The following is a 27,811-nucleotide window of genomic DNA, read 5'->3' as shown; positions in this document are numbered from 1 at the left end:
GTTAGTGCTTTTTGCTCAGAGGCAATTTTAAATCACCAATTTCACGCTTCAATAAGCTTTCCTTGGCCATATGTTGTCCAAAGCTCCGCAAACCATAAAGGCACCAATGACCACATATAATTAATTTCATATAGGTAAATTTAAAAAATTTACAGGAGAAAGTTCCCGTCCTGAAGAGTGCAACTGTGACAGCTCGTCTCAAGACACTGCAACTGTACTATATGCTGAGATTTATTCTAAACCCTATTTTTTAAAGTTGCGCACTACATACACACACACACACACACACACACACACACGATCTGGACACCAATGGTCTCGCATTTCTGGTCCTCATTTACACTGAGTTTATGAGGCATTCAGATCCAAGAACATGAACTCAAGCAGACACTTCACATTGCTACAAAGAACAAAATACTCAGCAAGGGTGATAAAACTTAGTCACGGTTAAAACATCTCATCCTCCAACAGATATTCAGTACTTCAAATAGAAAAGCATACATAACTACCAATTTAAGTTTCTCACAAGAATGGGTCAAAAAGTCCATTAGATCCTGCTCTACTTTAATGTTTAGCAAAAGGAAAAAAAATACTGCTTATCCAAGGAGGCACAGTACAAATAGTAAAAATAAAAACTGTCCTAGGAGTCAGCTGCTAAGAACAAAGACAGTAAACTACTTTCAGTTAACGAGTGCTTAAAAATGTTCTCCCTTGTACCACTACCTCAGTTGACTAACTTTGAGTACATTTAGCAATCAAATTTGTAATTTCATTTTTAAATTTACTTTGTCAGAACACAGCATAGAGAGATAAACAGTATCATTCCTTCTAAATAACTCTTGATGGAGGGCAGTGAGAAATAAAACAGGATGCTTTTTAATTATCTGAAACCAAATTACAGAATGCACACAGCTGTATCTTAAAGAAAAATGCAAACACAACTTAACCATATTTTATTTGACTGCATGTTATTCACACAGCTTGCACAGTTCAAATCCCATGAAATCTCTCTCCAAAAGGACAGGTCAATATCTATGCAGCAACACCCCAGTCATGAAACAGCAGTCCAATATTCTTGAGATACACGTGATATTTCATAGATACTCAACTCATATGTGACGTCAATATAACTTATGGTTATGTTTTTACAAACCTGAAAGCCCTAGGATATTATAGCACTCATCCTAGTGATGTCGAGGTGTACTACCAATCTGATTCCCTCTATGCTCCTGGAAAGTGATGAACCTCATAACTTTTAGACACCATAATAAATATACACATCCAGTCTTATACATGCCAGCCAACACCATAACACAGGGCATGGAAGAGTTAAAACTTGAGTTAAACTCCTTTACACAGATTTGTTTCGTGTGTGTGTAAGGTAATTTGGAGAAGAGAAACAAAAAAAGTTAAAAATCAGATTTTAATATTATCTTTTATCTTATTTTGCTGGTTTCGACATCAAGTACTAATGTGGACTTTGATTATTCCAGAGTTAGGTTTCATCCCAATGTAAGGAAAATTATAATCAGTCCACACATCAAGACTGGTAGCATACCCGTTAGCTTTCAATACTAACATATATAGCTTCATGGTAGCATGTATTAAATGTTCAGCAGTATCAACCGCCAAATCAGTGTCAGTGGATAGTACAGTCAGTCTTAAAGAGGCAGCACCCCACTAAAAGAAAGTTGCACCAATTTTGCTCAGTTTTAGCCAAGTGAACCCACTGTCAATTATAAATGGGACTACTTTTTAAGTTGATATAAAAAAAATGAAAGCCTTAATATCAAATTCATGTTTGAAGTTATTTCAACTTGGAAAGTTTTAATTTTGTGACTAGGTTAAATTTTAGGTTAAAAAAAACTGGTCAAGTAATTAAAAACATCAAAGTATACACTGATATCATCATGTCTCCATCCATTGAGCAGCATGTAATGACCTGATATTTTAGCCACATAGTTCAGGTCATGTTTACAGATCATCACACAGTTAATTCAGCAATTCTGAAGTTAAGGGGAGTTGTGACGGTTTCATTGACAGCCTAGCAAGAACAAAACTTTTGAATTGAAAAATCTAGCATGTATCTACTTTACAACTATTCCCATTAGAGCAAGTCAAGAAAATGTATGTTCATTAACATTCATTACTTATGGACTGGCAAATCAAAACAAAATTTGACAACGTCCAGCATACTGTTTAGCTACTTTCCTCCACGCTGAAACAGAAACAGAACCATCATGATGACTGGCAGTCTTCCAAATACTGGAGCCCAAATGAAGTTTGACCAAAAACAGACTCAAAGTGGTACACAGAAAAGCTGAGTACTACGTGGTCATCACACTTTTAATATTACCAGTATTCTGCATTAAACTTTAAAGAGCAATATAAAATGGAAAGACACATTTTCTTAAAAATAAGGACTATAAATGATCCCACCAGCAGGAAGTTTTTATTTTCAAATATAAAGTGTGCATCTTTATTTTAAAAGTACTTGTTACCATGTTCACTTTCAAAATATTATACTGAGCAAAGAGCAGCTTTCCTTGGGAAAAAAAAAAAGAAAAAAAGGAAAAAAAGCAACAAACTTTCCTGAAAAGGGGCCTTTACCAACTGTTAACGGAGGTAGGGTTTTAAAAAATACAGTAATTACAGCCATAAAATAAAATTCAAACCAAGTACTAGAGCAGAAGAAAAGTAAAATCAAATGAAAAGAACAGCACGAATGCCAGATTCCTATGGAACATTTGTCAGAGAATCAATCTTGTTCCTTATGAGTGCTTAGGGTTTCTATTAAATAAATTATCCATCACAGGTTTACTTGACTCAACTCAAAACAATCCACTAAAATTTGTTAACATTACACTGATTAGCCAAAATACATTGTAACTAATAAACACCTTGGCTGCTCAGAAAACCCAAAGAACTCATTGTAAAAATTTCCAACCCTCCCCTTTTTCTGGAGGAACAAAGCAAAGGTCCCTCAAGAATCTGCTCATGAGTGAAAAGAAAATAAATGCAGCTTAAAACGGATACAATGCTCCTTGAAATTTATTTCTAAGACAAAGAACCAAAAGTGAAGTGTCAAAAATGGAAGCGATGTGAATTCAAATCAAGTAAAAAACAAAACAAAAACCCAGCTACTTTATAGAAGCTGTTCTTCACAGCTTAACAATCATTTTGATTAAATAAAATCATACCAATTTACATTAATTTTCTATTCCTGTCCAAAAATTCCCCATTCTCAAAAAAAAAAAAAAAAAAGTGCATCCAGAACCCAGCAATTCCCAGCTCATCCCTTTAAGTCATTTCTGTTTCCCAAGTAGATTCAATTTCTTACTGTAAGGAAAAAAAGGACTTCTAAATCAAACCACTGTCACTCACCTGGAAAAACTGTCCAAATTATAAAAATCTGAAATAATTTATTATCAAATTTAGAATTTAAATAAAAACAAGTTTGCTTGCAAAGGCATTAAAGAAAAAGAAAAGACAGCATGCATTCAAAAACTAGAGATGAAGACAAGAATACTTATCTACACAGGCACTGGCAGACGCAATTCAATTGTCATCTTTACTCAATGTAAGACAAATCCCACCCTATACTTTTCATCCACTAATCACTGAGGTACCAATATTCAAGAATGGAAAATGTAATATTGAAAAAATAAAACCTAAACTGAAGCTTCTCCCTCAGCCCCTTCAGAAAACTATGGCAGGTTTGTGTGAAATGTTAGTATACTTAAGAGACTTACTACATTGGCTTCTTTAAGGGACAAAAATCATGTCCCACTTACTGGTTCTGTGATAAAATGATCACTATGTAAATAGCACTGTCAGCAAACTTTGCAAATGAACAAGTCTTGGCTATTAACTGGCACATCCTGTTGGTACCAAAAGAACCCTTGAAGTTTAAAACAATCTCATTTAATTCAGAACAAATGCGCCATGCCAAAGTGCAACAAATATTGTGCGACACTCAATGGACACTGACAGGTAACAGCTGCATGGGAATTACTAAATCCACCTGCAAAGCAATTCTGCACAAATTGCATTGCATGCAAAAGTCGCTTCCGTGTGGGTGGAGCCATCCCTTGCCGTCAGTCTCAGCGCAGCCACAGTTTAAGTCGCAGTGCGTCAACTCCATTTAAATAGTATCTGAACAGCCTCTTATCGCGAACAAAACCAAGGTTTTCATAAAGTTTCAAAGCAGACTTATTTGTTATTTCTGTTTCCAAAACAACCTTCAAAAAAGAAAAAAAAAACCTGAAGTTATAATTTCATAATTAAAACTTGACAAAATATATAATCAAATATTTTTTAAATTACATTGATTTGTTTTAAAATGACAATAAAACAAAACTGGTGTAAAGAAAAAAATCATCAAAATGCTAATTATTTTTGAGTGGAGACAGGGGTGCAATCATTTCTCCTGGTTTTTGTGGTGTTTCAACGTTTAGGACTTGACTATATGTTTATAATAAAACAAAGATGAACTATTTTCCTGTGGAGAAAACTAAGGTGACATATAAGGTGATATAAAAAGAAAAAGAGAAGAAAAATCAACAATCAAAGTTTCGAAAGTCAAAACTTCAAGTTATGTAGTCTGACTTCTGACTCCTGTTTCTATTAACCTGTCACTGTTTATCTATTATTGGTTCCTTAGCCTTCCTAATGCTGCGACCCCTTAATACAGTTCTTCATGTTGTGGTGACTCCAGCCATTAAATTATTTCCATTGCCACTTCATAACTGTGATTTTGCTACTGTTACAAATCATAAACATATAATAAGCAGATGGTCTCAGGTGAACCTGTGGCACTACTCCCCCCACACACACACAAACTCCCAAAAGGGTCCCAAGCTACAGGTTGAGAACCACTGGCCTAGAGTCTAGACCAGTCTACAAACTTCAAGAATTGAACCAAATGTCCTAATGCTGTCAGTTTCCATATATAAAATTTTCCTGGTGGGCCGGAGATATAGCTCAGTGGCAAAGTACTTTTCTAGCACGTATTAGGTTTTGAATTCACTCTTCAACAAAGCATCAAAAAGGAAAAAAAAAAGGAAAGAGGAAGAAAAAGAGGGAGGGAGAGAAAGAAAAAAGGTAACTTTTATTGGAAAGTGGCTATACCCATTTGTACACATGCCAATGGCGCCTTTCTTGACACAGAACAGAGTTAAGCAGTTCTCACGAAGACCCATGGTTTGTAAAGCTTAATATATTTAGCATCTTGTCCTTTTGTAGAAAGTTTACTGAACCTAAACCAAGGGAATAAAACATTAGGGTCCATCAGTCACCTGGAGGGATGGTTAGAGTAAGATTGCTCAGGGCGTCAGGTGTGAGGCTGGGGAGAGACAAACAGATCTATAAATGTCACTGGCTAGTCTACAAATCAGCAAGCTGCAGTTAGAGGAAGAGACCCTGGGTCAAAAATAAGGAGGGATGGTGACAGCTAAGCAGGTGAAGGTGTTTACAGAGCAAACCTGGCAACCTGAACTTGCAAGTAGGAAGCCCATATAATGGTGTAAGAAGAGAGAGAACTCTACAGAGTTTTCTGATGTCTTCATGTGCCATGGCATATGCACTCACACATCACAAATATATACACACAGTAATCAGAAAACTAACGTGGAGGGAAATGAAACAGAAAACAACTGAAGATATCATTGTTGATTTCGCACATACATATACATACACACGTACACACATATATATGCCGCACATGTGCACGCACACACACACACAAAGAGACTTAGGACAGGGCCCAAGAATTTGCATTTTAAACAAATTACAAGGTGAGATTGATGTTACTGAGAATCAGAGGTCTAAATATTATTCAGACCAAAACTTAACAGAGGATCGGAGAGTATTAGATTCCATTTGAGTCTTCTGGAATATCGCTGAACTGGTGGCTGTGACAACATAGAGCTACGGGCTCTTCGTATTTCTACTTCCCTCTACCTAAACACTCTCTCCTTTCCCAGCCTTTATATATGTTGCTCTATTTACCTTTTCTATTTATTCTCACCTGTGTCGCTTAGAATTAGCAACACAGCAACCCACAGTCATAGGTGTAATATAACCTTTGGGCATTTAGAGCAAGGGGAACATGGCAAAAGCACAACTCAACAGAGACACAGCAAAGCATCTATAAAGCACATGAGGCCCCTGCTGCTCTATCTTTGAAAAGAATCAAGAGACAGAGAAAAGAGGTAGCACCTCAGTTTGCTACGTCCAAAACCACTAAGGACCTGCACACTTCTGCATCATGGTGAAGGAGGCTTTCCATCCCGCCACCCGGCTTCTCAGCTGAAATCCCAGGAGTCTTTTTTTTTTTTTTTTCTTAATTTTCGAGACAGAGTTTCTCTGTAGCTTTTGGTTCCTGTCCTGGAACTAGCTCTTCTAGACCAGGCTGGCCTCGAACTCACAGAGATCCGCCTGCCTCTGCCTCCCGAGTGCTGGGATTAAAGGCGTGCGCCACCACCGCCCGGCCCCAGGTGTCTTAAACTCTCTTCTCGCCATTCTCCTGCATCCATCAATTCTTCCTTTGAAACTTTCTCTCAAAGTAGTCCTCTTATTTTTATCCTACACTGACAGCACCTTAAACTGCCACCAGCCAAGAATTTCCCATTTTCTACATGTGATCCTCTCATTAATTTCCTAACTAAAATAAGTTATTACCTCTTTGTCCTTAAACTTAATGATCTAAAAATTACCTGAAGAGACTTTTAAAAGGTCTCTCAATATATGGTTTCCATGTACAAGTCTAGCTTCACTCTCAGTCTCCCTCTTCCTCCTCTTCATGTCAACATCAAACTGTCAGTCTCTGGAACCAACTATGATCTACTTCACCTTCTCTAAGTGCACAAGCTTTTAACAATGTAATATGACATCACTTACAGACTTGTTGGCCCAAATTCACAGCTATTCTGAAAGACATGGCCCATGCACAAGTTGGATACACACCTTCAATCATAGCAGAGGCAAGAGATCTCTATGACCACTGAGCCACCCTAAGCTACATAGTGAAAATCTACCATGAACAAAAAAATTCAAGTTTTAATATTGAATGTTACACTACAATACCTGAGTACAAGTGTTCAGATCTGAATAATTCTCTCGGGAAATTCTTAAAATTCTGTTATTAGGTCAATATGTAATTACAACTAAATTGTTAAAGGCAATTTGAGGAAAAACTAATGTTGCCACAACTCTAAATTACTAACTTACTTCATAGTAAAAAACATGAAAAATATTAAAAGAATAGTTATATTTAGACACCAACCTCAAGAAACGAACATGGCTATCTCTACCAGTGGTTCTAAACCTGCGGGTCATGACCCTTTGACAACCCTCTACCTCTAAAAATACTTACTTTATGATTCATAACAGTAGTGGTTGGGGTCACCACAACATGAAGAACTGTATTAAAGGGTCACAGCATTAGAAAGGTTGAGAATCACTGGTTACACTTTACAAATGAATGAAACTCAAGAAAATCAGTAAACGGGCTGAAGAGATGGCTCAGTGGCTTAGAGCACTCACTGGCTACTCTTCCAAAGGTCCCAAATTCAATTCCCAGCACCCACATGATGGCTCACAACCATCTTTAACTGTAATATCATGGGATCCTACATGAAGGATGCCCTCTTCAGGTGTGCAGACATACATGAAAACAAAATGCCTACATAATACATACATAAATATAAAATACATAAATAGATCGTTGACAAAAGAAAATCAGTAAACAAGGGCAAATAATTGGAGTCCAAATAAAAGCTAAACCTCCATAGTAACGACACTTCAGACCTCTCCACTATTTCCTAGAGAAAGATAAAGCAATAAATAGAAAATGTAATCAACTTGAGCAAAGGGATCTAAGTTCACTTTCATTAATAATTAGCAACCTAAAGTATTATAAACTAGTGGTTGTCAACCTTCCTAGTGCTGTGCCTCTTTAATACAGTTCTTCATGTTGTGGTGATCCCCCCTCCCAAACTAAAATTGTTTTCCTTGCTACTTCATAACTGTAATTTTGCTACTGTTATGAATCATAATGTAAATATCTGTGTTTTCTGAAGGTATTGGTGACCCCCATGAAAGGATCATTCAACCCCCAAAGGGGTCGTGAGAATCGCTGTTCTAAAGAGTTAACTACAGCTCCACATTACAACTGAAGTGTGGTTAAGACATGCTATGCAGTTTAGCCCTGGAGAGATGGTTCAGTGGTTAAGAGCACTTGCTGCTCCTGCAGAGGACCTAAGTCCCTCTTTTGGCTTCCTCAGACATACATGACATACCCACTTACATATACATATATAAAAATAAAATCTTCAAAAAATATATTTGAATTCTGGCTTGTTACCATCCTAATAAATTAATTAAGCCTAACTATACAGAAAAAAAATACACAAGTGGCTACTCTAATCAATATGTAAAGATGGTCTTAGTATACTGAATATTTCCTAAGAGATCTTGTATTACTCAATATAGTAGAATATGCTAAGAAAAAAGTTAACTATTTTTCAGCATTTTATCACTTCAACTCATAAACATTTCTTAAATCAAGGTTTATACTGGAAATTTACTGCAAAGCTTCTCTTTTACTTCACATAGAGACATGAAAAAACAAATCAAAAAATAATTGCTGTGGAATATTAGTTTAAGATGTGCTATATTTTTTTATGCTGTGAAACATTTTGTTTAATGATGCAAAGGTGCTGCATTCTTTTAGCTGCATTTGTTTAGCTCTATGAAGCTGTGTTACTCTGCCTATCTAAAACACCTGATTAGTCTAATAAAGAACTGAACGACCAATAGCAAGGCAGGAGAAAGGATAAGTAGAGCTGGTAGGTAGAAAGAATACACAGGAGAGAAAAAGAGAAGGAAGGAGCAGGAGGGGAGAGGAGGACACAAGGTGCCAGACACCCAGCTAGCCATGAAGTAAGAAGTAATGAAGGTATACAGAAATAGAGAAGATAAAAAAAGCCCAGAGGCAAAAGGTAGATGAGATAATTTAAGAAAACCTGGTTAGAAATAAGCCAAGCTACGGCTGGGCATTTATAAGTAATAATAAGCCTCTGTGTGTGTGATTTCTTCGGGAGCTTGGTGGCAGGCCCCCTAAATGAAAAGAGCCCCAAGAGTAAAAAACAGCCAACAACAGATAATTCTGGATTCTTTTTTTTTTTTTTTGTCCTATAAACACAGTTAAGAGAGATGGCTCAGTGATTAATAAATGCATGCACTGCTCTTGCAGGAGTCTAATTCAGTTTCCAGCACCCAAACCAGACAGCTCACAGCTATGAGCTACCCTAAGGGGCCCACTCTTTTGGCCTCTTGAATATCTACAGACAGGTGGCTAGCAGACACAGACACATAATCTTTCTAAAAGAAGCTTAATGTGTTTTGAGTGTTTGATTCTCTTTAACAGAGAAATACATTACAGTGATGGTCCACCAACTCTCCATCAAGAAAACATTATGAGGATAAGTCAAACTGGCAGAGTTCAGACAGCATTTTTAACAGTGGAGGCTGGAAGTTCATGGAGAGAGGCTGTTATCTGGCTCCCAACAGAACTTGATAGATATCTGATGAACAAGTAAGTAACTATTGTTCTTCACAACAAAAGTTAAAAGCACATTAACATAACTTCACACAAATTTTCAGAGCAGGCAAAGTTAAATGATTTGCCCTCAATTATACAACTTATATACTTAGAAGTTCCTAAGTCACAGAAGATGGATAAGAAATCAAGGCATCTCATACTGAGTCCTTTAAATAAGTCAAACCATTCACTCAAGATACTTATGGTATGAGGCCATGAGAGCTTAGAGAGTAAAGTGCTACCAAGCCCAGCTGAGCTGGTAAGGTCTAGGTTCAGTACAACCTATCTCAAAAATTAGGGTGAAAAGTGATCAAAAAAAGACAACCAAGGTCAACCTCTGGTCTCTACACACACACATGCACACACTGACAATAAAATTAAGATTTAACCATATACTAACACAGTATTCTCAAACTCTTAGAAGCTTTGATGAAAAGCTAGTATTTTTCAACACTTTTCAGTAAGTACACATCTTGCCTCATAAGCAATGACTAATATTGGCGCCCAGACGTGGGGCTAACTGAAACCACAAAAAGCCTGAGAAAGCTTGGGAGAGAATGGAGTGAAGCATGTTTTCTTGGTAGCAGAAATTTCTTGGGTCTTCTCTGCTTGCTAGAGGCAAGCAAGCGCTCTCATCTAAGAGAGGCTTCCTGACTCAGCTTCAGCTGCAAAACCCTGCAGCTCATTAAGAGGTCCTGCCACGAAACACTTAAACGGTGTTGTTGAAAAGCTGAACGCATGCTTTTCGGTTTTCAGCTGTAGCAGGAAAACAGCTGTGCCGTTTAAAAATGCTGGCTTTCTGGGCTGTCCTGCCACGGCAAACTCTGATTCTTTTACGCAGGCGGTTCGTGCGGTTTGCAAGCACAGGCTGCTGAAGCTTGCTGGCTGGCAGGGACCTTGAAACGCCATAGAGTTGTGGCAGTAAACATGGCTACAACCGGTACCTCAGCCACGAGGCTGGAAAGCTAAGGAATGGACTGGATCTACCTGGCAAAGCCACGGCTTTAATCCTACTCATATTGCTCAGTAATTTAAAGGCTCGTGTGGTCAGAAAAAGAGAGATATACAGTAAAGAGAGATTCAAAGATAAAGAAAATTTTAAATGATTTACAGTGTTAAAAATGTATGCAGACTAAAAGTTAAAATTCTTAAAGTAAAAGTAAAAAAGTAAGAAAAAGAGAAGTTGTGTGTGGTAGTACACGCCTTTAATCCCTACACTTGAGAGGCAGAGGGAGATTGACCTCTGTGACTTCAAGGTGTGGTAGCACACGCCTTTAATCCCAGTGCCTAGAAGGCAGAGACAAACGGATCTCTGAGAGTTCAAGTAGAGCCTGGTCTACAGAGTTATTCCAGGTCAAAGAGATACAGAGAATATGAAATAAAAGTAAAATTAAATGAAATAGAGGTTAAAATAAAGCGTACAAAGATGGAAAATACACAGAGAATCTTGATACTGTATACTATTATGCTCTTTTTGAATTGTTTGAATGCTGAGGAAGGAGCAACAGATGCTAAAAGATACTTGTTTATAAATGCTGCTGAACTAATCCAACGTAGAGATTTTGATGCCTTGACTTTGAAATTTGGATCTAAGGACATGATACTTTGGAAAGGAGTTTCTTTTTTTGTTTTCACAGAGGATGAGACCCTGGTTCATTTCTTCTATTCCGATATGGTATGATGGACCACGCCCTCCTGAACGGTTGCTGTGAATACCTTCAGAAAATTGCTTTGCTCAACTGCCAACTGAGATGAAACTAGCACACAGGTTATACCATGAAAGCCTTTAATTAACGACGCCCCCATTCAGCAGGAAGCAGTTTGGAGAGAAAAAACTGCGCCCATGTTCCCAAATATTGTTTATAAATGTTCTTTTACATTTAAAGGGGGAGATGATATAGGACTTTTCATGACAATGAGACACTCTGCTCCTGGCAGCACCAATCTACTTCGAGAGGAAGATGGGCATCGAAGAGGATCCTTATGGAGTTTGATAGCCATTTGTGCAAGAAACTGCTCTTGCCTGGACTACTGCATAAACTGGACACAGAGAACCCGCAGAGAGAGGACTACTGAACTTGCCTAAAGGTGAGATGACCTTTTGGGGTTCCTGATTCATGAAAGAGTCTGCAAGACATTCTTCAGGACAAGCAGATAGTGACTGCCTTTGAAATTTCCTGCTTTGTGGAAATGTCTGCTGGAAACTATGGGCCTGTAGGCCGAAGATGGATGCCCCAACGGTACAGAGGAACTTTGGGTGACTGTCCAGGCAGCGAGAGGTCTCTGTCATTTCTACAGTTTGAGTTTGCTTATTTCTTATTTGCTTAGGTAATATTGTATCTTTCTGGACTGTTTGATGGAGTTAAGAATAGTTAGCTATAGTTATAGTTTTCCTTAGTTATGATATAGATTATTGTAATTTTTACTTGATAACTGTTTTGTTATATGTAATTTTGCTATGTTAAGTTAAAGCCTTCCTTTTTTAAACAGAAAAAGGGGAAGTGATGTGGGAGTGTCATATCAATCTGTTGATTTCATTGGCTGAGCAATAAAGAAACTGCTTGGCTGGCCCTCATAGGTTAAAGCATAGATGGGAGGAGAAAACAGAATAGGATGCTGGGTGGAAGAGGAAGTGAGGTCAGACTCTGCTCTGCTCCCGGAGAGACCGTACAGCTCTGCTATCTGGAGCAGAGACACCATGATGGACAGAGGCTAGAATCTTCCCAGTAAGCGCACCTTGGGGTGCTTACACACATCATTAGAAATGGGCTAGTCCAGGTGCGAGAATTAGCCTGTAAGGGCTAGAGTTCATGGGCCAAGCAGTTCTTAAATGAATATAGTTTGTGTGTTGTTATTTCGGGCATGAGCTAGCCAAGCGGCCGGGGTGTTGGGGACGCAGCCCCGCCGCTCTTATTTCAACATAATATAACTCATGAAAGACAAAGTAGTTCCTGGCCCTAAGCATCCCTATTCACAAGAAATAATTCTCAGTAGCATAAAATCAAAATATAAGTCTACCAACTCAAAGATTTCTCCACACAGCTAAGCAACTTTTGTGAAGTCTGAAGAGTTATTATATCTACATGAAAATATGCTTAGAAAATGTGAAGGCAGATTAGACAACCAGATTTCAGTAGAAAGGACATAGATGAGGAACAAGACAATAGGAAGAATTTTGTAAACACACACAAATTAACTTTAGCAAGGTAATTTCTATTATTCTGGTACTCTGGAGGCTAAGGTAGAAAAATGGCAAGTTTAAGGGCAGCCTGGACTACCTAGTAAACTCTAGACCAGACTGAGATAGAGACCCTGTCTCATACAACAAAACAAAACCCCTCTGTTTTAAAAAAGTTATCAAAGCACTTACTAAGGTCAAAGAAAGGAACCACCTAATCGCATGTATCGAATAACTTTGCCAAGACACATCTGCGCCCTCACAGTAAAGAGGTGCTGAGCACAGTGGTGCACACTAATCCCAGCATTTGACAAGTTGAGATAAGCACCAGCTTGGTCAACAGTGAGTGCCGGCCAGCCAGGGCTACATAGTGAGACTCTCAAAATAAACCAAAAGTGACTTTTCCCCAAGGATAACTGTCATTTGTGTTGCTCATAAAGTGCAGTAATTTTTATTTCTTAGCTGTCTCTACTATAAAAGGCATTCATTCTCTAGTTTAACACCATTCTCACCTCCATTACTGTACACTGTTAGCATCCCCAGTAATCACCAATGTTTACTAAGCATATGTGAAGCACAGTGCTATAGGAATAAAGGGAAGTATAGATGGCAAAAGGCCCTATGGACAAGCTGAAAAGATGTCCCCTTATGGTAATATGCAAATCAGTTGTTCATTATTTAATACTTAAGAAATATTATCCTTGAGTGAAATGCCCTCCATACAGGTTGAGAGTTTTCCCAATAGGACAAAAAGAAACAACTTTAATGACTCAGCTGATAGACAACAAAGCTTTTGAATATTTATTTACTGAATATGTTTAGATTTCACTCTGTTCTAAAGAAATTCAACTCCATTATCTTAAAATGTACTTTACATCACAACTATTATTTCTTAACAAATAGCATTTTCTCCACAATCTGATTTGTGTAGAAGATCTGCAATGACACTTCCAGTACTGGTACTAGCAGATGCTGTAAAAACCCATTCAGCAGAAGCCTGTCCAGGACAACAGGAGTAAACATCTGAGTAACTCACCTCATCACAGTCTCCTTCCACCATGGCATATATAGCTTTCTTTACCAGGTTAGTACCTAGAATATAGATCTGAGTATTAATGAAGGAAAAGTATAATTAGTTTCTTAAAGAATCTAAATTATGGTAATCATAAGTGCACAGAAATCAAATATTAGGCTTTATCTTGAACGCAGATACACTGATCATCCCTAAGTAAAACATAAACCAGGAGAAGTCCAGGGAAACCCCACAGAGAAGTGAGCCTGCCTTGGAAAGATCCGCTTTCTGATAGATTCCCTCTCCTCGGGTCTCATTAGCCTCAACCATGAGCCTGTTTTATTGTTACAAGATATTAGGAAAGATAAATATAAAAAGGGAAAATATAGTACAAAGTAGTCCGGAATCCTGTGAGCTAGCAAAGATACTGAATGACTGAGCTATTTTGCCAAATGTCATCCAAATCTCTAGACACAGGCACAAGACCATCAAACAAGAACTGCTTATCCCACTGAGGCCTAGACAAAACCAGCTGCTGTAAAACGTACTGAACTTGGCACAACCAAGTCAGGCACTCTCACTGATGCCAGTGGTGTGTCTGTAACTCTAGGAAAGTGTCATAACTCAGTGTCACACAGATCTGATACTGTAAGAAATAACTGCCAAATCTCATTTTAAGAAAGACAAAATTTTCCAGGTGTAATTGTACATACCTTTAATCCCAGCACTTGGGAGGGAAGGTAAATGAACCTCTGAGTTCAAGGCCAATTTAGTCTAATAGTGAGACCCCATCTCAAAAAAGATATAAATTTTATTTTTATTTTAAAATCACTTTGTTTCCAAACTGGACAATAAAACTGTTCTGAGTCCTTAGCTCTTTTCATGCTTTATAGAACAAACCAAATTCATTACAAATTTTAGTAGAATTTACGGTTAACATTATCCAAAAACAAAGTTCTTTACCCTTTAAACTGGCTCAGTACAGTGGCACCTGACTGTAATCCCAACTACTTGGAAAACTGAGGCAGGTATTTAAGCCCAATGTCAAATAAATAAATAAACTGAACATATTTATAGGGATTTCTCAGGACACTATCTTGACTTTGAAAGTCTTAAAAGTAATTATTAGACAGCAACACCCATATTCTTTTATAGCTACAAATAACAAAACTGCTAACAGCAATAACAGCACATCAAATACTTTATAACACTGACTTAGCTTAAAATACATCCCAACAAGCACTTCTCCATCTGACCATCCAGTTTTAAAAAAGAGCCAGCAGGTACTGGACACTAGGACAGAAGTTCTAATTGGGCTTACAAAACAGTCAACAGGGAAAGCTTGAGCCACACCAGCTGAATGAGATTCTCAAGGAGAGTCTAACCATCTGCTTTTAAACCATGCAGACGATTCTAGTGACAGTTAAAAAACACACGTGTTGACCCAAAGATGGGTCAGCGGGGATCAGATCCCTAAGACCCTAAGATTATAGAAGAGACTCTCAAAAATTGTTCTCTAACCTGTACACATGCACTGTATCTCTCTCTGTCTCTCTCTCTCATACACACACACACACTAAAAAAAAAAAAAAACTAAGGAATGCAACCTTAAAAAAAAAAGCCTAGGAACATGAATCTCAGAATAATAATTACCTTCTTGATGATTAGCATAAAGTAACTAAGAATTACTCCATAATTTTAGTTTGGTTAGCGTCCACTGAACTTGAGAATAGTACCTGGTATAAAATGTTCTCATAACTCTATAAAAAACAGGAACACTTTCTCCAGTACTTAATATAATATAAAGCATCCTGGATCAATTTTTTAAAACTCTAAAGACAAAAACTGATCATCTGATACTTTTATTAAAAAGATTATCTCTCACCAAGTGATGGTAGCACATGCTTTTAATCCCAGCTCTCAGGAGGCAGAGGCAGGCAGATCTCTGTTGAGTTCGAGGCCAGTCTGGTCTATAGAGTGAGTGCCAGGACAGACTCCAAAGTTACACAGAGAAACCCTGTCTCAAAAAAAAAAAAAAAAAAAAACATAGATAGGTCAGGTGGTGGTGGCGCCCGCCTTTAATGCCAGCACTGGGAGGCAGAGGCAGATTTCTGGGAGTTCAAAGTCAGCCTGGCCTACAAGAGCTAGTTTTGGGACAGGCACCAAAGCTGCAGAGAAACCTTGTCTCAAACAAAACAAAAACAAACAAAAAAAAAAAAACCATAGAAAGAGACATAGATGAAAGATAATCTCAAAAACATTAAAGCCTAATAATCTGAGTTCAATCCCCAGAACCCGTGTGAAAGGAGAACTGACTCCCCAAAGCTGTCCTCAGATGCCTGTAGCAATGTGTGTACATAGACACACAGTTATTCATTTAAAAAAATACCTCCTTCCCTTACCTTGAAGTTTATTCCTACATACTGACATTTAAATCTTTTGTTTCAATATACAAAAATGAAAATAATTTATTCACCCTTTGTGAAATAACATTTTCCTTACCAATGCCATTCCTCCTGTACTTGGAATCCACGGCTAACATGGCTATATAACCTCTGCGGAACATCTTTTTGTGCATATCCAGCTTGCAAACGATGGCACCTACACACTCCTCCCCTACCATGGCCTTGAAAATAAAGAAACAGTTAAGAAAAATACAATGCCATCAGGTACTGCAAAATTATCAAGGGAAAACAGAACTGACCCTTGGTCAGCATTTTTGAGAGGAAATCAGGAGAACTCCAGAGTAAAACAACAATCACAGAAAGTTTCGGAAATCTGAATCTCAAAATTCTTCAAATATTCTTGTTTCTAAAACTCAAACTTTCTTCAGATCATGATTTTTTTTATGCTTATTAAAACCCTAAGGGAGAGGGAGACAAGATTTCTACAAGGCAAACACTCAAGAACTTTTACAGACTCCACATCAGTGCTTATATTTAAACTAATTGAGATAAAGACCTGTTTACATTTGGAAGAGGGAGCAAGTGAACAAAGTATTTCTTTAAAAAGTCTACTTATTAAAATACAATAAAATATTGAACAATTTACCCATAAGCAGAGTATTACAAGTTTTTATAATAAAGATTTAATGAAAGATAAACATAACTGGAAATTACATCTGGTAGTTAATTTTGATCAAGAAAAAAGTACTATGACTTTTTCAGAAAAAGCACTGTTTAGAAGTATTACTTAAATTGTACTCAAAAGACACTTTAGCACTAAACACATGATGCTCCGCTTTCAGGATATTCCGGACAGTATGAGTCATTATCATAAAGCTCCCAGAAATTCAATAGCCTGCAGTCAGTAGGCTAAGGTGGAAGGATCTGAGTCAGAAGGATCCTAAGTTCAAGGCCAGCTTGTTCTACTCAGCAAAATCCTGTTTCCAAAATATATGTAGATCATATATGTGTGATATTTTAAGACATATACACATAAATATCTTAAATTTCAGTCTTTTTAGTCAGTGTAAATTAGAATACTATGATTTCTATTTTAATAAAACTATCAGGTTATCGGAGTGTTAAAGGCTAAATATTAAACAATGCTGATAACTCATTTTGATATTCCAATGTTAATGCAAATGCTTATCAAATATTTCAAAACTGTTAAAAGTTCTAATAGTGTATACTGAGAAATATAAATAGGGCAATCCCTCAGCAAGCAATATTTCTGTTTTGTAAACTAACTTTCCAGAAACAACTATTTCAACAATACCATAAATTGGTCAAAAGATTAGTAAGAAAAATCTAACATATACTTAATATCTATTTTAACTTTGATTCTGTTGTAACATTTTGTGGTCTAGTATTTAATACATTTCCTGAAACTCCTTTTTAAATAAACTGTGGAAAAAAATCTTTGTAAGCAAGATAATTTTAATCCATTTAGAAAATGCTTTTGAAGGGATATTAAAGTCAATAACTGATAACAGTTCATTCCCATTGTATCATATTTTCCATAATTCTTCTTGGTCAAAAAAAAACTTACAATTTCCATTTTTTTTCATTCATAACATACCAATTTAATGCACAACAAATCAATTTAATTTCTTTTTGTATTAAGACCTGAAACAGAGATAAAAGTTATCTAAATGAACAACTTTGACAGCCTTTTTAGTGCTAAGAACTGAATCCAATAACATGCATGTACTCTATCATTGAGCTACACGCCCAGCCCTGCTAATAGTAGTTTCTGATCTGGATTGTCAATATGTATGTATGTATGTATGTATGTATGCATGCATGTGTGTGTATTCAACATATACATATATGTGTACATGTGCTCACACGTATATAATTATCACAGACCAAATTATATAACAGGCAAAAAATAAATAAATAAATTGCCCTGACCTAGTAAGCAAGGCTCGTGTAAAAAGGAAATAACATGGGAAACTTAAGACCGTAGAACAGCTATAGCCTACAGTTAATAAAGGCATTCAAAAAGAAAAATTAAAGCCACTAAATACAGCTAGGTAATACTTTCAAACTGCACCAGAATTTCAAACAAATATTTGTCCTCTGACAATATAAGTAAAAAGCAAACAAAATATTGTTAGTTTTTCTTGAGACATTACTTCCCTAGTTAAAAACAGAAATATAGATCAAGTTGTACATATCATTTAAAAATAAAAAATCTGACATGGATATATGACTTGCTCAGTATAAAAACCAATACTGCAATCCTAATAAATTGCTTATTCAACAATTACTAAATAACTTGGTTTTTTTCCCAAACCAAAGCTGCTGCACACACTTTGAAGCATGTTATTAAACATGTTTCCTGAAGTACAGTAAGTAGTAAATCTATCTTTTACCTTCACAAGGCTTTTTAAAAGCCTGTCAAGTCTACAGAACTATGAAAAACGTGTATCTGCAAAACTGATTCCCAAACTCCCCAATCATTACAAAAAGAACACTGGAGGACACCAGAAAGTTAAAATTAGAACAGATAAAAGGAAATACTACATTGCTAGTCATAAATTTAAGAATTTCTAAAAACCCGAAAGCGAAAACATTGTGAACTATAGGCTAAAGTTTATGGTAACTGACAGTGACTCATCTGGATTAGTTTTTATTTTCCAAAGTGCTACAATATTAGGAAGGATTTAAAAAAACTTGTTGTGATAAGTCAACCAAGTACAGGCAATTTTTAAGGTTTACTGCATGTTCTCCTGGAACCTGGAGGCACTTCGGAGGTTCTAATCCCGAGATTGACGCTTATAAGGACAACTTCCATGATGATAAAACAGTTCTTCATCTTATTTGCCAGCATGAGAGGCCAGGAGACCAGAGAGCTAAAGACCTCTCTGCTCCTAAAACAGCTACAAGTTTGAACATTATCCATAACCACGGTTTTTATTCCCATTGAAAGAGAAGAAGGAGGGTCTAGATTATCTCTAGGGTGGTCCTTTCAGATGTAATTTGAAAGTCATAATTCAGACATTATTTACACAAATGACTTCTAATGGAAAATTCAATTTGAAAAGCACACGAAAGACCTAGTTTTACACTGTCTCTGTCGTGTAACTAGTTTTATTGTTCGCTATCTCCAGACTCATATTCCATACTTAATGAGAAACCTTAGAGGCCAACTTGTACACATTTCAACTTCTAGATATTCATAACTTAATGTTAAACTCTGGCTAGTAAAGGCTAAAGTAAAAACTTAACTGGCCAATTAGGAAGAGTGTAGACGAAATGAAGTTTACCATGGTATAAAGTGACAGAAAAACTCAGGTCTAGGGACAGCATGGCTCAAACTCACGACCACTGAACGCCGCCCTAGCCCCATTTCAGTTTAAACTCCTTGATACGCTTTTGTGGATTAATTTACAATTCAGTCAATACATAATTCTGAGGAATTGCATTTAATGGCTTTCTTGTCATCACAGTGTTGTAAGTACTGTCCCATATTCACTGACACTACTATGTCTTAGAACTTTTGTTTGTCTTTGGTTTTTGAGACAGGGTCTCTCTACACAAGCCTGGCTACCCTGGAACTTGCTGTGTAGATCACACTGGCCTTGAACTCAGAGACCCTGCTGCCTCTGCCTCCCAAGTGCTGGGTTTAAAGATGTGTGTTATCCCGTCCTGCAGAACTATTTTAACATAATACTAAGAATCCTGACCACATTTTCTGGAATACAAAATACAAAATAGTACCTAAAGTTTAAACAAATGTCCTAAAATAAAGTTTAAGCACAATTAACACAAAAGCTAACGAAACTACCAATGTCTATCTACAATATCCAGGATTTCTGGATTACCATCAAGCTGTGGAAGCAACCACAAGCCTTTTGACATATTGTCAAAACATACTGCAAGGAATACTGAGTGCAACTAAGTCAGGGTTAAATAATAACAATGGGAGCTTTATTCTCTGAGAAGTATGTGTTGTGCTCACGGTACAGCTTACACCTCAAGTCTAACAATATCTCAGTTAAAGATTTCATACAGACACAAAGTGGGTCAATGTTACTGTTGAGAGATTACGGGTGCTGGGAATGAAACCTTACAATACCTATTCATCTTATTCAATAGACAAATCTGTTCAACTTACATGTAAGTTAAAAAAAAAAAAAACCCTTTGGTCAGCTATCCCCATACAAACCAAAAGCACCAGTTTTCAGGGTGTTTGAGCAGTTTCACACTTAAGTTTCCTGTGTCCCACAAAAAGGCCTGTTCCCGTTCCAGGGGCCTTTCAGGCACCGGAAGTGTTAGTGACACCTTCTGCAATGGCACACCTGAAAGCATGCTGCCTGCAACTACTGTCCTACTGAAGGAAACAATGTCCATCATCCATGACCAGGGCCCTGAGATTTCATTCTCCAACGTGGCCACAGCAACAGACAACCACGTTCACCAAAACATGTTTACCGCATATATTCTTCCCTGACTAAAGCTGGAACTGAGTTATTACTAAGGCCTGCACGTGAACAGAATCAGGTTCCAATTAAATCACTACAAAATGCTCTGCGAATGAGGGAGGGGAATCGATGAAGGGTAAACATGATTAGCAGCTAATGTAACCAGGACATAAGACCCGCCCCCGTCCCCCGCCCCAGGTGAAACACGCTCTTCTGTTACTACAGGAGCCTGAGAACCTGCTCAGGAGCTCTTACCTTCCACACAGTTCCATTTACTAACTAGGAGAGCGCGCGCGCGCGCACTTTGGCACTTCACAGCTGTAGGGTGCTGTGAAAATGAAGGCTACAACCCCTGCCACCACACACCGGGCCCTCGCCTGACACTCCCTGCCCTGAGTGGCCAGGCTCTCTGCCGGGCTCACCCTCTAGTCACGCCATCCACTTACCAAGAAACACAGCTGTGGCCAGTTGTGGATAAAATATCTATACGTATAAATGGAGTAGGGTTCGGACAGATCTTTGGTGATCAGTCTCATGATATCAGGCATTTGGAGCTCGGATTCATAGCGGACGTATCGTATCGTCCGATCCTCCCCGGGCTCGGCCTCCCGGCCCAGGGAGCTCCTTAGACTGCAGCCGGCGGTCAGGGCCGAAGCCAGCAGCCGCACCTGCTCGTCCTCCTCCTCCTCCGGCTCGTTGCCCTCCACCAGTCCGTTGCGAGCCGCCGCGGGGTCGCTTGCCGCCGCCGCCGCCGCCTCCGGCCGGCCGGGGAGCGCAGTTCTTGCATTGTTGGGGGCCGGGCAGGGAGCTCTTTCCTCCGGGTGTCCCCCGGCTCCTTTTGTGGCAGTCACTTTGGGGGCCCCGTCGGGGGCGGCTGCCTCCGCGGCACTCAGAACCTTACTCTTGAGGGTCGCCGCGGCCCGGAGGTGTCGCAGTTCGGGGCCGATCAATCCGTTGAGCTGCTGCGGCTGCTCTGGAGGCAGCTGCGGGCAGCGCAGGCAGGAACGCGCCTTGGCCGTGCTCGTCGCCTCGCCGCCCGCCAGGCTACCGCAGCCGCCTTCGTGCTCCTCGTCGTCCTCCTCGTCGTCGCTGCAGCAAGCGAGCGCGGCCCCCGCCGGGAACGGACAGCGGGGCTCGGCCGCCGCCGGGGCCGCGGGCGCTGGTGGTGGGAGGAGGCTGCTAGGCCCAGGCGGTACCTCCGCCATCCTGGAAGCGACACAGCCGAGAGAAGAGGCCATGAGCGGCGGCCGAGCGGCGCCAGGCAGCGCCGAGCGGCGGGCCGGGGGCGGCCGAGGCGGGGGGAACAAAGGCAGAAACCGTCCCTCACCGAGCGTCCCCAACGCCGCGCCGCCCCCACGCCGCCGCGCCGCCGTGCCGGACACCGTCCCCGGCCGCCCGAGCCCCGCCGCCGGCCGTGTCACCGCCTCCCACCCGCCCCTCCTCGCGGCTCACCCCGCGCCGCTCCCCGCCGCCGCTGCCGCCGCTCCTGTCCCTCAGCCACCGCCGCAGCCGCCTCTGCCGCCGCGGCCGCTCCACCGCCGCCGCCGCCGCCGAGCCTCTCACCCGGCCGCCGCCGCCGTAAAGCGCCTCGCCTGTTACCCCGGGTAAAGTTTCCTGGGCCAGGCTTTACGACACTTCCCTGCCTGCCGGCTGCCGGGCCAGAGAAAGGGGCGTGGAGGGCGGTGACCTGTGCGTGGGGCGGGGCCCGCGGTGTCTCCCGAGGGCTTCCGGGCGGCCGCGCGCCGGGGGTGTGGCCCTAGCCTGGGGTTCCCGGCCGCGGAAGTCGCCGGGCGGCCTCCCGGGATGAGCAGAGGTGGGCCGGGCACGGCTGGCGCTCCGGGAGCTGCGGCGGCTGTGGACCAGCCATTGACAGCCCATCTCCAGCGCCTTTTTGCAGCTGCACTGTTAACTTTTGCTCGGACCTGGCGGGTGGGGCAGGGAGAAGCGGCTACAAGGGTAGCAAATCCCGAACTGGACGGCGAAAAAGAGGGAATTTGAAGTATTGAGCTGTGAAGATAGCGTTTTGCAATAGGAAAGAACCTCATTATCCCGTTGGGACAAGAGAACGGTTAGCCGTCTTCCAAAGCCCCTCTTGCCCCATTTCTCCATCCAGAATAATGGAGCCATAAATGTGACTAACAGGTGCTGGACAGCCACAGGCACACCTGGGGGACAGTGACAGGCGGTGGTGGCTAAGAAGCACACTTCTAATTTGTGATTGTAATTGTGTTAGGTTGGGAGGCACCGGGAAAGAGTTCGCGGGATCCTCCCAGGTGACGTGCATTCTAAGCAGGTGTAGAAGACTAGAGCTTGCATTTGAGCATGTGGCTTACCGCTGCCTGCTTTAGTCCACAGCTGGTGGCTTGCCGCATGTCTGAGCTGAGAGGCACGAGGGTTGGGTAAATAACTCATGCATACAAATCAAGTTACTATTTTTTTGTTTTAGTTGTTTGTAGAAGCTGGACAGATGAGTAAGAACATTTGCTGCTAGGATTAGATTCCCAGCACAGTTCACAACGGTCTGCAATTCCAGACCCAAGGGATACTACAACCTCTGCTGACCTCCAAGGACAACAGGAATACACATAATGCACAGACAAACGTACATACAGGGAGGGGGGAAAGGTACATTTAAAAAAATAGGTGTTTTATTTATTTGAACTGACGTATAGAGCTGGTCAGGTGTTCCCACGATTAATGATTTCACAGATAAGCTTCTCTGACAGAAGGTTTGCAACTTTGTGCCACGATCTAATCTAAACTAAAAAACTGAGTTGCCCTAATTGGCACGTCTATAGAGTCCTAGTTCTCAGGAGGCAAAAGCAAAAGGCTCAGAAATTCAAAGTAAACCTGGGCTGCATAGCAGAACCGTATCTAAAAATAAATAGTACATAAAAATAATTCTCAAGCAACACTGCCCCACATTGTGGCAGCATTTTAGACTCAAGGGTTACAATCCTTTTTACCGAGACTATTAAAGGACACTAGTGCTTCTCAGGGAGAGATTCAGCCTCTCAAGATAATAAAATTTGTAATTATCCTCCAGGTATTGTGCAAAGTGTCCTCTATTCATTATGAATGTCTTGCCAAAATACATTCCTGTACAAACAGGCTTGAAAAGACTTGCGTATTTCAGTCTTCTCTGTATTGTGGGGAAAGACTACGTAGCTATAAATCTGAGAATGAAGAAATAAACGTTTTTGTTCTTTTGTGTGTGTGTGGTGTGTAGGCATGAGTGAGTGAGTGAGTGAGTGTGTGTGTGTGCATATGAACACCTGTGCTGCACGTATTGTCACACTTGTGGGCACAGGTAGTGCATGCATGTGGACCCTTGATGCAGAAATCTTCCTCCTTCACTCATCCATCTGTTCTTTGAGCCAGAATCTCTTAGTTGAAACCAGAACTCACCAAGAGAGCTAGTTTTGCAAAGCTGCTTGCTCCAGAGATCTCTCTTCTCTACCTTCTCAGGCTGAAATGAAAGGAGTGCCACAACATCAACTCAACAGTTTCAAAGGATCTGGGGATTTGCACTCAATAGAGTCCTCTTGCTGGCAAAGCAATCTAACCATCTCCCAATCCTAAATTAAAGACCAGTACTGTCAAACTGTGTTATTGTTTTTAAAAATTAAAATAAGTATTGCTATTGGTACTATCCTAGCTCCTATTAGCTTTGCAGACTACTCCCACAATTATTCACTATAAAATAACCATTTATTGTGTGTGCTGGAATCTTATGTCAAATTGACATAAGCTAGAGTTATCTAAAAGGAAGGAATGTCAATTGAGAAATGAAATACCTCCGTAAGATTAAGCTATATGCAAGCCTATAGTAGGGTATTTTCTTAATTAAGGATTGATGGGGGAGGACTCAACCCATTGTAAGAGGTACCCTTCCAGAGATGATGGTCAGGGTTCTGTAAGAAAGTGGGCTAAGTGTAGCACAAATAATAAAAACTCAGAGACAGATATTGGGGTCCAACCTGAAGATCAGAAAAGCAAAGCAGCCAAACTACTAGGGAGCTTTTACCTCAATGAAATCTTCAGAACAAAAGAGAGCAATTTCCTGTCCCATCCCAATTTATAATTCTCTCTAGTGCTAGGATTAAAGATGTGCACCACCACCACCAGCCTCTATCGCTAACTAGTGTGACTTCTGGGATTAAAGGTGTGTGCCACCACTGCCTGATTTGTATAGTTGACTAGTATGTCTGTTTTGCATTCTGATCTTCAAGCAAACTTTATATATTAAAATACAAATGAAATATCATGACATTTACCCTTTTTTCTAAAATTTTAAAAGAAAATTATAAGAAAACTATATAAAATAAGTACAATAACTATGTATAACATATACAGGCAATAAATATATGAACAGTGTCTAGTACATTTGCATTTGACAAATTCAGAGAAAATACTACATATCTATCCTATCTTGGTGAGTCCAAAATCTTTTACCTAATTTACTTTCTATCATAATTTGCTTTCTACACTTGGTAAACAAGGAAAACTATAGCTATAACTGTCTGGTCTTCAATTCCCTCAGAGACCCGAGAATGAAATATTAACTGAGTAAGCAGGAAGTGCAAGCAAGCAACTTCCAAAAATGCGAGAAATGGCAGAAATATCTGGATGCCTGGACAGCCACCCAACGTTCCTCTGCAACATTAGAGCATCGATCTTCAACCTACGGGCCTAGCATATTTGATGGACTTTTCTGTGAAGCAGGATATTCTAAAAGGCTGTCCCTCCTCGTCTTTACAATGTTTGGCAGTCACTTTCTTTTTGTGTCCTGTTTGTCCAATTAGGACAGCACACTGTCAGCAGTCGAGGCAAGGGCACTTTCTTGTCCAGTGGCTTACTTTTGCCAGAAAGAAAGTAAACTCCATGTGCAGTTTCTTCAGTGCCCATTATCTTCTCTGAAGTAGATTAGTGCTCCCACGAGCAGACATATCTCATTATCATGAAAAAGAACCTAGATTATTAAAACATCTTAAATACCATATTCTGTAGATCTCTGACATGTTTGAAGATGACCTATCTAAAATATATCTTTGTTTGACCTTGAATATAAACCAGATGCGACTACAAGTTCAATTATAATAGGTGACTAATTACTAACCTGCATTTCCTTATTACCCTAAACAGTTGGTAATCATAATTTTCAAGGACTAGAAGTTTGCATTACATTTTTTTTAAAAAAGATTTATTTATTTATTGTGTATACATTGTTCTGCCTGCTAGCCAGAAGAGGGCATCAGATCTCATTACAGATGGTTGTGAGCCACCATGTGATTGCTGGGAATTGAACTCGGGACCTCTGAATGAGCAGTCAGTGCCCTTAACAGCTGAACCATCTCTCCAGCCCCTGCATTACATTGTTAAATGAATTGTATAGGTACCATACCTTAAACGACAGTAGAAATGGATGTTCAGTATATTCTAACAAAATTAATCTCAAATTTGTATTAATATACAAATTTGTGTACAATATACAAAAATCCAATACAATGTAAAACATTTAAAATAGTAGTTGCTTTTAAAAAGTAGATTCAACCATCTACCTTTTTATCTTATATCTACATCCTCCCTATTTTCTTTTCAGAGTAGATTCAATAACCTACCCTTTTATACTATCATATATATCCCCTTTTTCTCTTTTCCAAATGAGAACTCTGTATTTAATCTCCTTTGTTCAACTTTTCTCCTGACCGCAAACAATAACAACTTGTAACCAAGCCCCCTAAACAATGACAAATATCCATAACCCATTGAAAGACCGAAAACTACCCACCCCACCTCTTGGGAGTGTGGGTGTCATGTATTTAAATTTACTTCCTGCTGTCTGGGTCAACAATACCTTTAGGGGATCCTGAAAAGAAAAATTTGGCTTAATTGTCAAGTCCTGAGAGAGATAGCAGTATCATTTGTTGTCCAGTCTCTACGCAATGGGAAAGTGCAGAGCTTGTCTCAGCTCTTTGGCCAGAGTAGTCTGTTAGTACGGATCATCTCAGTTAGCCACCTCAAAATTGTTCTTAGCAGTTTGTGGTTCTAAGCCGATCTTTAGGTGGTGTTTTTCAGCTCAGTGGTGTTACTATAGTCCTGAAGGAATCATTGTTGTGGGGTCCCATCCTCCTTTTGGAGATTGCAAAGGTGGCTATTAGGAGGCCGTTTTCACTGCAGAAAACTGATAGAGACTCACACCCGAAATCAAGTACAGAAGTACAGGGCAGTAGATGAAACCCTTTCCTATAATTAGTTAGTACTCTATATGACCATTAATATCATGACAAAAAGATATATATATGTATATATATGTATATATATATATAGTGGGATTCCCATCTATATGCTGTGAATATTTTTTTTTGCCATTTGTGAATAAAGAAGCTGCTTTTGGGGGGCTGGAGAGATGGCTCAGCGGTTAAGAGCATTGCCTGCTCTTCCAAAGGTCCTGAGTTCAATTCCCAGCAACCACATGATGGCTCACAACTATCTGTAATGAGGTCTGGTGCCCTCTTCTGGCCTGCAGGCATACACACAGACAGAACATTGTATACAAATTGTATACATAATAAATAAATAAATATTTTAAAAAAAAAGAAGAAGAAGCTGCTTTCAGTCATTGGCTTAACAGTAAATCAGGAGGGAAATTCGAGCAGAGATAGAAGAGAAAGTAGGTGGAGTCAAAGAGATGCTATATAGCTTCCAAGGAGAAAGATGCCTGCCCTGGAACCTTCCAGTAAACCATGAGCCTTGTGGCAATACACAAAATAATAGAAATGAGTTAATTTAAGATGTAGGAACTAGCTAGAAATACACTTAAGCTATTGGCCAAGCAGTGTTGTAATTAATACAGTTTCTGTGTGGTTATTTTGGGTTCTGTGTGGTTATTTTGGGTCTAGGTAGCCAGGAAATGAACACACAGTATCGATATAAATATATCAATCTTACAAATTTTACCCCTTAAGAAAAGCTATTAAAAAATCAATATAAAACCAAAGTATTATGAGATTAGTAGCAATAAAATAGTCCTTAAATTTTTGTTTTTCTTCTTCCCATATCAGGTGACTCTTCTGACATGAGATGCAGATTTTGGATTTCGCGTTAATAAAAATGCTTGCATTTACAGAAGGAGAGCCACAC

General features: G+C 39.6%; 1 protein-coding gene across 1 annotated transcript; it reads right to left on the bottom strand.

Moving 5' to 3' along the window:
- Positions 1-860: 860 nt before the first annotated feature.
- On the bottom strand, positions 861-22,274 carry Naa30 (N-alpha-acetyltransferase 30, NatC catalytic subunit). The gene is made up of 5 exons (XM_050162409.1): positions 22,121-22,274; positions 21,115-21,874; positions 16,297-16,420; positions 13,819-13,874; positions 861-4,241 (listed from the first exon to the last, which is right to left on the bottom strand). The coding sequence occupies exons 2-5, from the start codon at positions 21,871-21,873 to the stop codon at positions 4,104-4,106; spliced, it is 1,077 nt and encodes a 358-aa protein (XP_050018366.1). The 5' UTR covers position 21,874; positions 22,121-22,274; the 3' UTR covers positions 861-4,103.
- Between the last annotated feature and the right edge of the window lie 5,537 nt (positions 22,275-27,811).

This window comes from Alexandromys fortis, unplaced genomic scaffold, assembly GCF_014885135.2.
Source record: "Alexandromys fortis isolate MF-2015 unplaced genomic scaffold, M_Fortis_MF-2015_v1.1 scaffold_130, whole genome shotgun sequence".
Lineage (NCBI taxonomy): Eukaryota > Metazoa > Chordata > Mammalia > Rodentia > Cricetidae > Alexandromys > Alexandromys fortis.
Note: the sequence above shows the minus strand (reverse complement) of the source record. Positions and strands in the feature narration are given on the sequence as shown.

Excerpts from the sequence above, each read along its gene's own strand:
- Naa30 (XM_050162409.1), bottom strand. The coding sequence starts at position 21,873 with ATGGCGGAGGTACCGCCTGGGCCTAGCAGCCTCCTCCCACCACCAGCG. Across the intron at positions 16,421-21,114 it reads GGCCACAGCTGTGTTTCTTG|GCCATGGTAGGGGAGGAGTG; the intron begins GTAAGTGGATGG and ends TTTATTTTCAAG. Across the intron at positions 13,875-16,296 it reads GTACAGGAGGAATGGCATTG|GTACTAACCTGGTAAAGAAA; the intron begins GTAAGGAAAATG and ends TCTATATTCTAG.